A 14928-nucleotide genomic window follows, 5' to 3' on the forward strand; every position below is an offset into this window, starting at 1 on the left:
ATCAACTTCAGAAACTATGCTTTCCTCCTTACCAACTCAGCCAAGTGTTTATCATTGCGGCAAATTATTGATAAACACACAACATTTCTTATACAGCATAACATTAACAGAAAGCGAATTTGCCGTCTGGCATTTCTCTTGGTGCATGTGTGTTCAAACCGTGCTGTGTATCTTAAGTACCTTCAAGTGTACAGAGAAACATATTGCGGAAATACTGATTCTTATCATGAAATCCTTTTTAATTTATAAATTTGCCTTTTATGGTAAATAAGTAATTTACCATTTAATTGAACAATAAATGTAAATGTACAAATATAAGACAGTTGCATAAGCTACACAGAAAAAAAAAAACAAGTAATTTCAAAAAATCATTTCAGAACAAATGACATACTTTTAACATTATGAAATGACCACAGGTTTAAAGACAATAAGATCCCTTCAGACAGAGTGTGCTTGAGTGTTGATGAATATACTGTATTTAAGTAAGAGACAGAGAGCCTTTGTGTGTGTTTATGTGCATTTGTGTGCCAAACTACTGTATTGCCAAAGCTCTGCTTCAGTCCTGAGGTAAGCACCAATTTCACTTTGGTTTCAGTAAGAAAGTTAAGTATGACCAAAAAAAAGAAAGAAAAAACCTTGATTAGCCGACACACTACTGCGTAAAGCAGGTAATTTGTCCCAAACACCCTTAAGATTCACTAAGCTCTAAAGCTTAAAGTTTCATTAGTTCTTTCACAGTGCATTCATTGTTTAAGTCTTCACATTCACCCACTGAGGTTGAAATTGTACTAGTGGTCAACAAAAATTTGTTTCACTTAATGTCTGACAGAGGGAAAGATGAAAATGTCTTACGAATACTTAAAAAAAAACTGTGGGGTGCCATTTCGCATCAGAAGAAGCATTTGCATACATGGTCAAATGTTTCATAAATGAAAAATAAAAATTATTATTTATTATGAGGCCAACCAGTTAAATTTCAAGACAACAAAAATGAAGCATGCAGAGCTGTGACCCTATCAGCCAAGCAAAGTCTTAATGAATTGATTGTTGTACAATTTTGAGGATGAATGTACTGTAGCTTATGGTCTATTTGTGCAGTAGCTGGGGGATTAGGATGTATATCCAGGCAGCATGTAGATCACAGGGCCTGGTCAACTGACATAAAATCCAAGATCAGTGGGACAGACAAGCGCGAATGGGCTTCGAAAATCTAAGATTTCACAGGGCTTACCCTGAGTGGACCAGCTGCTGCTATCTGTGCTCACAGTATTAGAGAGAGATAGAAAGCCCTACTTCTTATGTTCAAATGGTTGTCCGACACCACTGGGTTAAAGCCGTCACATTAGCCTTAAATTTATTGCACCATAATAGGGGTGAGGAGGCATTTTGCTAAAATTCACATAAGGGTGGCTCTTAAAGGTGTGGCAAAATCAATAACTCACAAAATTTCACTGTTTGATCAGATACACTGGATTTGTAGCAAAAGAAGTGCCTTCAATGTAATGTTAAACATCTAGTTCAAAGAATAATGTAGACTGGCTTGCTTTCTGCAAATTGTCAACTGCAACACATTTGGAGCTTGTGGAATCTATTGTTCTGTTGTGAGTGTTTCTCAATTTTCAAAGGCACCACCCATGCTTAGTCTGTCACACCAGATGGACTGAAACACGTGGACACAGATTGTTATATCATGAGCGGAATATGCGCAAAGATATTCCAGTTGTGAGATCACAGGGCAGTACTTGCTGCGTTTCCAATAACAAACTAAAGGCACTTGGTATTTGAAGTAAAAGAAAGAGTTGGAGGAAAGGAAACATAAAGAGACCATACACCTGAAGGTAAAAATTAAAAAAAATAAAATAAATGACACTCTATGTGAGCTCTTACTCCATGCTGAAGAGTATCACACATCTACATCAATGCAGAGAAAAGCTTAGATCACTTTACCTATGTTCTGGAACAAACACTCTCTTCGGTTAGTTGCTCCTTTTTAATATGGAAAAAACTGGGCCATTCACAAAGCTGGAAAATCAGACACAGGTGATCCAGTACTCCAAAAAAATAGTCTATAAAAAGTCCTCCAATTACTATAAAATCCCAAAGATTTGGCTTTTTCTTTTGTCCAGATTTCCCCCTCTATTCTGAACCCTGAATATTGTTCATATGTGCTTTTTTTCCTTTTTATATACACCAATAATATTTAATACACAGGTTTAGGGTATCAATCTTCTGTAACATTTTGACATTTTCTCTTTGGCTTTGTAACATACCAAAAAAAAAAGAAAAACAATCTCTTTTTGGTTTTCAAATGGTTGTTTGGCTCGGTTGATTGACAAAAAAATAAGTTTTTTTATATAAATACTGCATTGTGTCCATGGTCAAAACAGATTATAAATAAAGCATTTTCTCCTTTCAGGAATGTAATTTAAGAAATGCATGTACTGCGAAAATCTGCAAAGAAAGGCACGTTTAGAAGTCAAACAGCCGCACAGACTGCATTTTATGGCCAACACTTTCTGGCCAACACTCTTTGAGGTGCAAGTTCAATTATGATGAGGTGTGAGTTGAATACTGTGAATGGTATACAGTGATGTCTCTTTGGAAAGTATAGTTAGTGGTTCCCCCCTCTAGCTGGGAGAGTAGCGGTCAATGGTGCGTTTCTCTGCTGAGAGCTGCTGGGGAGTGGGCGGAAGGGTTTGGTTCAGGATGTCCATCTTGTTGTGGGTGAGGCCAAGATGTTCTGCAGCCAGCTTTGACAGTGGGTAGAGGCTCTCAATGACCTTAGCATCAGCCAGAAGGTGCTGAGAGGCCGTAAGAAGATCTGAGGTTTTCTCCTGCTTCAGACCCAGATGTTCAATGGTGTACTTACTCAAGGGATAAATGCCCTCAGAGAAGTCTATCTTCAGCTTGCCATCAGGAGTGAGTCCTCCGCCGGCCGCTCCACTACTGTGCATTTTCATGTGGCTGATGAGGTTGCGCTGCTGAGCGAACTTGCCCCCACACACCTGGCACTCGTAGGGCTTCTCTCCAGAGTGGATGCGCATGTGCTCCGTGAGGCGGTATTGCCGAGTAAAGCGCATCCCACAGGCATCACAAGCGAAGGGTTTTAGGCCCAAATGGCTGCGCATGTGGCGTGTCATGGTACCACGCTGGGTAAACTTCTTGCCACAAATGCTACATGGGTATGGCCGGGTCAGCCAGTGTGTCTTCTCGTGCTGCCGCAGCGTGGCAGGATCTTTATAGGACTTATCGCAGGAAGAACAGCGATATGGTCGTATGATCTCTCCTAGGCCAATGGAATGGAGGTTATGACCAGATTTGTTATCTGAGAAGGGGCTGTGGAGGCCACTAGAGCTGTTCAAACTTGTAGGCCCATGGCCATTGTTGGGTTTGCTGCAGTTATTGCTGTTGTCCAGCTCACTACCATTGTTGAGCTCCTCCTCTGTATGAGTCTCCACATGGGCATTTAGCTGCTCTGAACTGGGAAAGCCTTTGTCACAGGGGATGCACACATACAAGTTATCTCCGAAACTCTCTGGCTCATAAGGCATGTGATATCTCCCACCTGCACCAGGGGGCGATGGACGGCCTTCACTGCTCCCTGTCTCCTCACTGCCAGTCCCATTTTCATCCTCACCATCATCACAGGTCACAGTCCCTCTGTCATAGCCCCTCTCACTCACATTCAGCTTTTCTTCACTGTTCATATGGTGGTTCATGTGCTGGTGGTGTCTTTCTTTATCCTGCTCACCAGTTCCTCCACTTTCATCTCCTTCATCCTCCTCATCTTCATCCTCTGGATTGGACGGTTCATTCTTCACCCAGCGGTAGATGCTTGCGCTATCTCTGCCTTGTTCTCTGGAGTCCTCCATAGGCTCAGGACTGGGAGGACAGGGGTATGGCTCCTGGCCCTGAGAACGGTGTAGGATGGGAAGATGGGGTGCAAATGGATGGTTGGGGAGGGGGAAAGGGTGTGGCGTAAGGGTCCCTGCATGGTGGGCTGTCTCCATTTTTCTAGAGCCATCGTTGGGGCTGAGCAGTGGGCTGGTGCTTTGGTCAAGTTCCCCCTCAGGCTCCTCATCTGGATGGATTGAGGAGACCAAATGGGGATGACTGGAAGGGAGCTGTGACTGGGAAGTGGGGCTTTTCTTGGACAGATCAAGGCCAAATACGGATGAGCATTTCCTCTCAGGGGGCAAACGCAGGCCCGACTGTGGTGACAGAGATGCCTTTGTTGGGGGGTAAGGTGGTGGACCCTGTGTGGGAGCTGGGGCATAAATCTGTCCTGCATAGGGGACCAGTGGAAGGGAGGGCAGATCTTCTAATGATGTTGGTCGAGGAGTGCCGACTATTCTACCAGAAAGGCAGGAGTCAATGACTGAAGTGGATACGTGAAACCGTCCTCCACCCACCCCACCTGGGCCAATCTTGTAAGGCAAAAATCCAGGGTTGGGGTGTAAATGATACTTTCCATTCCTCTTCAGCTTTTTCTTGCACAGAGCCACCAGGTCCAGCAGTTGCAGGTAACTTGCTGCTGCCAACACCGCCCCTATATTTGGTTCAGTGGGAGAGGTGGGGTCACCATCACTTAAGCGTCCGGTGTAGATATAGTCAAGGATGACTCGAAAGACACCTGGACTGACCATCTCATGGTCCAGATTGATGAGGTTGTCATGAACAACGAGAGACTTAAGGTAGAGGCTGCTGGCTGCCAGAATGTTCTTGTGAGCACGGAACAGTGCATTCTGTACCACAATGATGACATCACACAAGAAGCCCTTGGTGCGTTGTGTGTTCAGCTGCAAGAGGAGGTGCCTAGCATGACTTGGAACTTCCATGGCATCCAGCATCGACTTCAGACCACCACCTGAAACAGAAGAGAAATGTATCCATTCAGCAAAAGACTTGAATTAATTAAAACAAACAACCACATATAGATGCTTTTACGAATGCTCCAGAATTTTATGTACTTATTTGAGCACTCTGATATATGAGGCCATGCCTATTCCAATTTCTTTTTAGTAGCTAGTTTTTGAAATATAACACGAATTACTCTTGTACAGGACACATCTGTCTTGTAAAACATGACTTGCAGTACCTGAAGATAAAAAATGAGCACTTAAACTTGTGTGCATTTTCTTGATCCTCTACATTTACTCTTTGATATTTTTGTAGACTCTCAGGTAGGGGATTGAGGGCAACTTCCAAACAATTCCGCTTTCCCTTTAAAGCAACAAGCAATGGAATGACTCCATAAAAGTGAGCTATAGCTGACCAAGTGAGAGTGCAATGGTTTTGTCATTATCAAGATACAAACCCACATGTTTAAAGCCTACAGTGAAATGCAGTTAACAAAAAAGAAATAAAAAAGACAGAGGAAAAATGCCAGTATAAACATGTTTTCATATTGCTGTCTTCCTGATAAAGAATTCCAGAGGTGGTGTGTGTAGTTTTAAACAAAGTCAGACTGAAGGTTTTGCAAGTGTGATGAACAGCAGGCATAAACCAGCTCGGGGACAAAAAAATGCAGCAAAATGCACGATAGGACACTATGCTACAGATGTGTGACTTACAAATTAATACATTTTCAAAAGATAACTTTACAGAGGATGCCTACAAATTACTACATAAACATTCATCCAGCAATGCAAAGTTTAAACTCTAAGCTGGATGCAACAGCCCCTGTTATGCAAACATAATAAACATTACAAATACAGAATATTTTGTTTAATTCCTGTTACATGTGAATGATCTTGTATATGAGATAAAACGGATTGTTAGGGTCCCTTAGGGGTTGGTTTCACTGATGGGAATCAAGAAGCTAAATAAATACAGCCAGTCATCCTGACATCAGTTCATCCTCTCGTTGTTTATTTCATTGTATAAAATAATCTCCTTAGATGAATACGATAGTTTGTAGTCTTAAGCTTCCATTTAATTACCCCTTAACGCCCGTATTACGTGGCTACCCTAACAACAAGCGTTTAACTGCGTCCTAAAAATGAATAAAACGACATTTAATCATCATTTCGCCAGACGTAACCAAATAGAAATTTTTTTTTCCACAAAAAAGAAAAACTGTTATTATTGTGCGTAAACGTGGCTTCCACTCATTCTAATAATTAAAATTAAATGCAAAGTGAAATGTCATGCAAATAAAATATCTGTTACCTATCAGGTTAGTTTATATCTCACTGTTTGATCTAAAGAGGTAGCACTGCACAGACGCATGAACGCGCGCTTGTCACTGTGAGTTCTCGACTAGATACAACAGAGAAGCCATACATGGACAGAAATGAAGTTCAGTTATTTAAAAAAAAAAAAAAAAAACTGTTATTTGTGTACATTATTATGTCTAAGCTATGCATTTAGTCCGGTTAATGATCAAATATTTTTTTCCACACATTTTCAGATAATACCAACGTAATTGCAACATCTGGAATCAACACAAAAAATAAACATTGACTTTTTAAAATGTATCTTATGAAAGCTTCCTATTTGTAGTGAAATATCTAAAGAGCTACATGCCATTTCTGTTCTGCTGTGCACCTGTACATTTTCCCTTTTTTTCAGTCTGAACACCCTTGAATTCACCCTCAGCACGAGAAGCGTTTGAGGTTATGTAAAATGATGTACTCGTATGATGCGTTCCGTTCTATTTCAGAACACGTCACTAATTAAATGATTATAGAATCGTATAATTTCTAATTATATCAAGAGGATACATTTTCACTAACGCCCGGCTGTAATGCACTTACTAAAACCGCAGAAACAAATAGGTGACACGCTAAATTGCCTGTTGCGGACAAAATTACATTAACAATAGAGCACCGCAACTAAACAAATATCACCCGAAACATTTCTTCTCAGTCCTCCTCTCGCTCTCATACGTCTTTATAAACAAAGCACTAGAGTTGTGATTTTATCCCCACCCCCTCTGCCCACGGACACGTCTCATCACTGACAGGTGTATTTTAAGGTGCAGAGCCATTTTTTGGTGCACGCATTTCCATTAACTGTGAGAGTTTGAAAAAACACATGAGCCCATGATGTACTGCGTTTCATGCTGTACTGTGCTTAATGTGTTGCTTTTAAAAAGAACATCAATTCAGCACATAAAGATGAGCGTAGGCTATATAAAGAAAATGTTCATTAAAAAAGGAAGAAAGAAAGAAAAGAAAACGGGACGAAATAGAAAACAAAGTCATGTTTGTTTTATGAAAGAATACAATCATAGCCAGAACTGAACTGATAATGTCATGTGATGAGTGAATGAAAAATAAAGTACATTATTTTCTCTGACTGGCGTTCAAAGCACAAGGGAAGTGACAGAAGTAAATCATGTTTTAAAACGATTGTTTAAACTTCACGCATAAACACTTACATCCTCTCAAGCATGCGGATTTACAGCATGCGTCTTTAACGCACTTTGAAGCATCCGTGAAATTATGAGTCTGATATCAGAATTTCTTAATTGATTTATTTTTATTTTTATTTATAATATTATTATTATTTTTTGGACCCTTTACATTTTAGCCTACAGACGGGCTTAATGTACGACCTTTAGAGCGCACACTCAGGAATCAATAATATTTTGATTAATTAAGAGTTAATGCATAACTAATCTGAATAAATAGGCAGAAGCTATCAATAATTAATGTAAATTATTTAGATGTACAGAGAATGATCAGGGTGCTACAGAGTCCTGTGTTGTTTGCTATATTTGGTATGGTACAGGGACTGGATTAAAGACAGTATTAGGCGGTTTGGTATTCATTAGCCCTGTGTTTTGTCTGTGTTGTCATTTTGCTGGTTTAGGGGTGAGGCAGGGGTCTGCTCGTGTTCTTTAGACTTCCCCTCTCCCTCTCTCTCTTTCTCTCTCCTCCACCCCCCCACCCCACACACACACACACACAAAAGCGTCTTCCCTTTGATATTTATCCCCATACACTGATTCTAATGTAGGCCTACCTTTAAGGAATAAACAGTCAATCAGTTAGTAAACTATATCTTTTTTAACTGGTGTAGGGTCCTATGTCGCTATGTCGAGACTCACAAGAGATAAGCCTTCCATTTTATTTATTTTTTGTAAGGAATGGCACATTACATACAAAAATACATTTATATAGGCTATATAAAATATATAATTGAACTGCATTAAGATGTAGCCTAATATTGTTTTCAAAATTACGTATTGTTGTTTTAAATTAGCATATAGGCTAACTGAATTCTGTTTTGAGTGCTTTTAAAGAGTTGCGTATGGCATAGATATTAAGTTTTAGTTTTAATATGTCCTTTGACATGATAGTACCGAAGATAGAACCACTCTATCTCCGCAAAAACCTCTTGGCAACAACCACCAAGAAACAAGTGTTCGCCTTAGATCCTTCCTGTTCAGGGGACATTTTAAAGTCACGCGGCAAAACACCTGAGGCCTATTGGTCAATTTTGTATCATATAAAGTAGGTAAGGAAAGGTAAGAAGGTAAGAGTTTAGAATAGAAGGACTCATGCACTAAACAGTCCTCACAGCTCCTCTTTCTGATAGCAAATACTCTGAAGTTCCACGGAGCGCGTCTCCCTCTCAGCACGCGCAGCTCTGGATATTCATTCATAAATACCACTGGGAGGTTTGCTCACCATCCCCTAAATGTGGCCTCCATAGTCAGGGATGAGATGGAAATATTCTTCCTACATATTAGATGTAGTATGACATCAGACCATTCAAGTCTTTTTCACATATGTCTTGTAGGCTATCATAAGAATCTCATTGGATACAGTAGAGAGTTTAAAACATTGACCCAAAATTAGTAGACTCTCACAATTTTTGAACATGTAACACTTTAAAATACAAATGTAACACTTTAATGTTTAAATGAAAAAAGCTGACCTATTAGAAATATCACGACATAAAATTATGCCTACTTCTGTTTTTATACTCTTATCGCATTTGGAGAACAAAACTAGGCTACATAATTATCTCAGCCTATTAAATCTTGTATTTTCAGTTAATAGATTACATTATTGAGAGCTCTTATATAGACTGCCTTGTTCGTCTTCTAAACATGGTCGGATGTGTTGTTTATTCTATAACTGGCACGGTTCCGACTGTGTAAACATACGGAAATTAAATGGATAATTTAGTTTCTAATCAGACTGCTTATGCATGCTGCATCAGGCAACTAAAACATGTTGTACCTTTCCTTAAAATCAAATCATTCTCGTTATTTAAAGTCAAATTAAAGTCAAAGTCAAACGCATGTGAAACACCATGAATCCACAATTAAGGATGAGCTGCGATCCAAAACACTTTAATGAAGAAAGCACTCTGACGCAACATGAATATGACCTCAAATTAGATACTTTTGAACTTTTTCGGAAGTTATTCGGTTTTGTACATACATGTAAAAGATGACGTTTCGCAGTCGATAAGTAGCCTAAAGTTTTAAAAGCTTTAACCTCTGAAATGTGACAAGTAGACTATTTTCAGCCTGGAAATAATCATGTTTATGCTCGCGAATTGATGTCCTATAATAATAAGATGTAGCCTATACAAAAAAGAAAAAAGAACAAAAAACTAAGGCAAAAAAAAAACGGGTTCTTATTCTTTAAAACTAGTTTCATGCTCACCTACCTGCTCTTAAATGTAAAAACACACCAATGAGAATAAATATAGGCTTACGTCTGCTTCTCTGATTATGAATAGATATAATTAACTGAATGAACTTATAGATAAAGTTATAATAAAAAGAGCATTGAACGTTACCTGGATGCCCGATCTCTTCTGCCATTCGATCTAAATCTCCCTTAATGATCATCTCAACAGTCTTTTGGAGTCATTTCTGACGTTTCAACTTTGAACTGCCAGCCTCCCTAAAAACCATGCCAGTTTTCCGAGCACAACTGCCAACTCTTTTTTATTATTAATTGCAATGCATTTCGTGTTGCTCACCCTCCCTCCTCTCTCTCCCTCCCTCCTCTCTCTCTCTCTCTCTCTCTCTCTCTCTCTCTCTCTCTCTCTCTCTCTCTCTCACTCCTCCTATAAAATACGTGCTTTTCCTCGATTTTGTATGTTTGTAATTTCCTTGCCTATTTTTTGCATCAATGCAATAACGAGACTTAAGATGATAATGGGTCTTCTGAGCGGCGTGCGTCTTTTAGCGCCCAGTGTGATGTCAGTCTATAATAAAAAATAAAAGGTAAAATAGAGGGCAGGAACTTACAGTGACCCCAACTAGAACTTAGCAACACATCGCGGCTTCGTCTTAAAGAGACAGGCGTTTTATCTTATCACATCAAGTTTAAGAGTATTATTATGACTAAACTGCTTCAGTAGGGATGATGTGTCAATCATAACTTCTGTATAGCGTACCATGATATATTGTTAGTTGTAAAAGTAGCTTTATTAAATGTGAAGATGTACGTCTTTATTTGTGAATGTGTTTACAAACATATTCTGATTAACGACTAATTTTGTGATAAAAACTGTTTAATTTAAAGTAGTTTGCTGCTTTAACAAAATGATGGTAGCCTAGTCATGACTTAACTCTGACTCAATTAGTTGCAGTTACTTATAATGTTTATATATATATATATATATATATATATATATATATATATATATATATATATATATATATATATATATATATATATATATATAACTGTTTCTTTAAAAATGCAAGGCTAACCCTTTTAACTGCTTTGTAAGATTGTTTTTATTGGTGCGTTTGTAGCATCAATAACAATTCTTTCCTCACACACTTTTACAGACCACTATTAGGTCTCTACATTTAGACAGAATAGCTCAACATGCATCATCCAACACGTTGACTAAAATACATTTTTGTGATATGACATGATGAGAACACTAAGGGAAATTTTCAAAGTTTTAAGAACACTAGATGTATGCCAACTTTATTTATTTACATACTTTTTGTTTTCTTTTAAATGAAGGCGCATCTTGACGTCTACGATGTCTTTATTCTGGCCTACAGACATAGTTCCAGTAGTTAGGCTAACTGTGGCTGCAGTTTGTTACATATTGAACAATTTCACTCAAGCAGCTTCATATAAAACAAAACATAGCATACTATTTTTTGGCATATTTGCGGGTTAAAGGGTATTTGTTATATTCAACTTAAATAGTATTTGCTTTTTGTGTGTGTGTGTGTGTGTGTGTGTGTGTGTGTGTGTGTGTGTGTGTGTGTGTGTTTGTATTTTTAGAGACATAAAATCTGATATTAAACGTTTGATAAAAAGTGCAATAAATCATATCGTCCGTTATCCAACACACGTGTGCAGCACGAGCGCCAATTATCATAATCTAGCAGATAAGTATGTTGGCACGCGCTCACTGAGCGCACCTTAACGCGCCGCAGGAATCTCACGCCTCAGCGCGAAGCGTGCGTTAACATAGACTTTCAACTCACCTCGGATTCATGTCTGATGCTCCAGCCGCGCTTGATTTCCCCTCTACGGGATTCTCTCATCCAAAGATCCCAAAAGGTTCAAATTCCTCTCCGTAACGCAAACTTTTCCCGGTGTTACCAGCGTCTTCCGTTTGGTCCCTTGTCCTTTACCCTTCTCCCCTTCCCTCTCCCTCTGCTCGTGTTAGAATGGACCAGACACTTCAGAATCTGGATGCACCCTGAACGGCGTTCGACTCCGGACACACTGGAGACTGCACGTGCAGCGACACCTAACGGCTCATATTATTAGAGGGGAATACAAGAGCGCACGATGGAGCAGGCGAAATTCATTATAAAAATGAAAATACTGTGGCAATACACATAATTTTACCAGTTCTTGTTTAACTGAAGGGAGGATTAGGATTTTATTTATGCTATTTTTATTTCTAAATTATAATGTTTTCCCATCCTAAAACATTGATCTACTTTTTTCTGTTACCTCAATTAATTGAATATTGTTCTGATTTAAATGAGCTGCCAAGAGTCTTTTATCGCTGTGCCGATATGCATTCAGCACACTTTTCTTTTGGGACTTCATTGATTAGAGCGTCAAGTGTTTTAAAAGTCTACTTTTATGTATTATCTTGTTCCATGTAGTTTGCCCACCACTGATATTGTCAGCCTGACTGACTAGTGGATTTAAAGGAATATTCCGGGTTCATTACAAGTTAAGATAAATCGACAGCATTTGTGGCATAATATTAACAACAAAAATTACCACAAAAAAAAATAATAATAATTATTTAAAAACAAAAAGCCAAAATCTGGGTTCCGGTGACACTTACAATGGAAGTGAATGGGGCCAATCTGTAAACATTAAAATACTCACTGTTTCAAAAGTATAGTCACAAGATATAAACAATATGCGTGTTAACGTGATTTTAGTGTGATAAAATTGCAAAATAACTTTGTGGAAAGTTTTATCCCATTAAAAATGTTAACATTTTATCCAATAAAAAATGGCAATTTAAACAACTTTACGGCACAAATTATACACCAGCTTTTACAAAAGAATTCAAGGAAGAGCTTTTATAAAATTATAAGCTTCACATTTTTCTGCCTTAAAACCCTCCAAGAATTGGCCCCATTCACTTCCATTGTAAGTGCCTCACTGGAACCTAAATTGTTGCTTTTTTTAAAGAAAAGGAGGGAGTCTAAATATTTTTTTTTTTTTTTTTTGTGGTAATCAACATTATGGCACAAATGCTGTTTATTGAGCTTAACTTGTATTGAACCTGGAATATTTCTTTACGAGGTTCCATGGTGTTGTTTTTTAATCATTTTGGCTTCTTTTTGCTATCGTTTTGTGGCGTCTGGTTTGTTGTTGCGAGCCAGTATGACAGTGGTGTTTTAGCTGGGCACTCACCTGGCAGAAGCCTTTCATGTCACAGCCTGCACCCCAGCCTTTGAATTACTCTAACAGCTGACTGACATCTGTTTCCCGCTTCTCCCCTGAAATTACTGCAGTTCAAGATGCTGCTTTTTAATTAGAATGGTCAGAGTCATAGCAGTCCAACTTGACTGAGGGGGAGGTATTGTCTTTCACTTCCAGTTTCTCTTGATGAACCCATGATAACCTCAAAAACAGAGATAGACAAAGGGCAGATCAGGGTGCAAACAGCACCTGGATGTTTTTCAGTTCACTTTTAATGTCACGGTGTTGTCTAAAATTCACTGCCCATATGTCGGAGAGAAACAATGGGTATTAGTTGCTCAGAATAGCTCAGTTGTTAAATATAATTGCTTAATTTGATCTGAATGACTCACTGACCTTGACTCATGTGACACCAAAGTCACATTTGGCCAAGTTGTGTTTATTGTTTGTTTATTTGCTTTTTAGATTTGCCAAAGTCTGCTTTTTCTTTTCTTTTTCTTGAGGACACACTGCATACACACGCAATATTTGAATTTTGTTGATTTGGATATACATTCAATGAGCACTTTGTTAGGAACACTTGCACACCTGCATATTCATGTGATTATCTAATCAGCCAATTGGGTTGACAGCAGTACAATGCATAAAATCATGCAGGTATGGGTCAGGAGCTTCAATTAATGTTCAAATCAAACATCAGAATGGGGAAAAAAAAATGTATCTCAGTGATGTCGTTTGTGGCATGATTGTTGGTGCCAGACGGGCTGGTTTGAGTATTTCTGTAACTGCTGATCTTCTGGGATTTTCACACACAACAGTCTCTAGATTTAACTCTGAATGGTGCCAAAAACAAAAAACATTCAGTGAGCGGCAGATCTGCAGATGGAAACGCCTTGTTTATGAGAGAGGTCAACAGAAAATGGCCAGGCTGATTCTAACTGACAAAGTCTATGATAACTCAGATAACCGCTCTGTACAATTGTAGTCAGCAGACTAGCAGAACGCACAACACGTCGAACCTTGAGGCAGATGGGCTACAACAGCAGAAGACCACATCTGGCACTTAATTAGGACCATAGTGTTCCTAATAAAGTGCTCAGTGAGTGTATGTTTAAAGTTAAAGTGTGTCATTTAGTCAATGTAAAAATACTTGCAGAAACCATAAATAAGCCATTTTTATGTTAATTTCCCAACCACTGTGGCATTTTTAAAACATTGATTTGTTTGTTTGAGCCTCCTGACCTACTTGTCAAAGCAACACTGGCTCAACCAGTGGCATGAGTTTGGAGCTGAAATCTCTGTTTTTCCGACCAATGGAAAAACTGGGAAGTATTCGGGACAACTGTTGGAATTCAATTTGGTGATGCTAGTGGCGCAGAAAGTTTACACTTTACCTTTAAGTGAAGTATTTTAAAATAAATAACACTATTGTCAACCTCTCTGATGTCACGCAATAGAAAGGAGTAGGTCAATTGCACAGTTTACCCAGAGAGACCAAATCTCAGCAACTGTCACCTCCCTGCAGGCTTAAATAGACCTAAACTAGTAAAAAACACAATTTAACCTGTGTCAGAACCAGCTCAAAACCACCTATTCCCCTTATGAGCCAACACCAGTTGGATGCCTCCAAACCACTGCTTTTACCACTGATTATAATAAGTGAATGAAAGCTGTGCTGAAATGTTTACCAGAAAGTGTACAGAAAATTCCTTAAGGCCTGCCACTGGATAACAGTGCAGGAGAGAAGGCAGACTCAGCTGAGTTACACAACCACAACCACTGGCACTTAACATTCAACCATCACCTCCTAAATAACACACCTACACTTGTTTATTTGTATCTGCACATGTGTGTCAGAAATAAGAATATATATGTGTGTGTGTGTGTGTGTGTGTGTGTGTGTGTGTGTGTGTGTGTGTGTGTGTGTGTGTGTGTGTGTGTGTGTGTGTGTGTGTGTGAGCGTGTATTTATCACTTTGTGGGGACCAAATGTCCCCCATAAGGATAGTAAAACCCGAAATTTTTTGACCTTGTGGGGACATTTTGTCGGTCCCCATGAGGAAAACAGCTTATAAATCATACTA

The 14928-nt window shown here is 38.9% G+C and overlaps 1 protein-coding gene across 2 annotated transcripts; it reads right to left on the bottom strand.

The window, feature by feature from the left end:
* Nucleotides 1-232: 232 nt before the first annotated feature.
* hic1 (hypermethylated in cancer 1) lies at nt 233-11600 on the bottom strand. 2 transcript variants are annotated; one of them, XM_052107603.1, is made up of 2 exons: nt 11432-11600; nt 233-4867 (listed from the first exon to the last, which is right to left on the bottom strand). In XM_052107603.1, the coding sequence occupies exon 2, from the start codon at nt 4848-4850 to the stop codon at nt 2628-2630; it is 2223 nt and encodes a 740-aa protein (XP_051963563.1). In that variant the 5' UTR covers nt 4851-4867; nt 11432-11600; the 3' UTR covers nt 233-2627. The 2 variants fall into 2 exon arrangements, with proteins under 2 accessions (XP_051963563.1, XP_051963562.1); XM_052107602.1 differs by lacking the exon at nt 11432-11600 and adding an exon at nt 9766-9914.
* Between the last annotated feature and the right edge of the window lie 3328 nt (nt 11601-14928).

This window comes from Xyrauchen texanus, chromosome 36 (assembly GCF_025860055.1).
Source record: "Xyrauchen texanus isolate HMW12.3.18 chromosome 36, RBS_HiC_50CHRs, whole genome shotgun sequence".
Lineage (NCBI taxonomy): Eukaryota > Metazoa > Chordata > Actinopteri > Cypriniformes > Catostomidae > Xyrauchen > Xyrauchen texanus.

Excerpts from the sequence above, each read along its gene's own strand:
- hic1 (XM_052107602.1), bottom strand. The coding sequence starts at position 9,817 with ATGATCATTAAGGGAGATTTAGATCGAATGGCAGAAGAGATCGGGCAT. Across the intron at positions 4,868-9,765 it reads AGAAGAGATCGGGCATCCAG|GTGGTGGTCTGAAGTCGATG; the intron begins GTAACGTTCAAT and ends CTTCTGTTTCAG.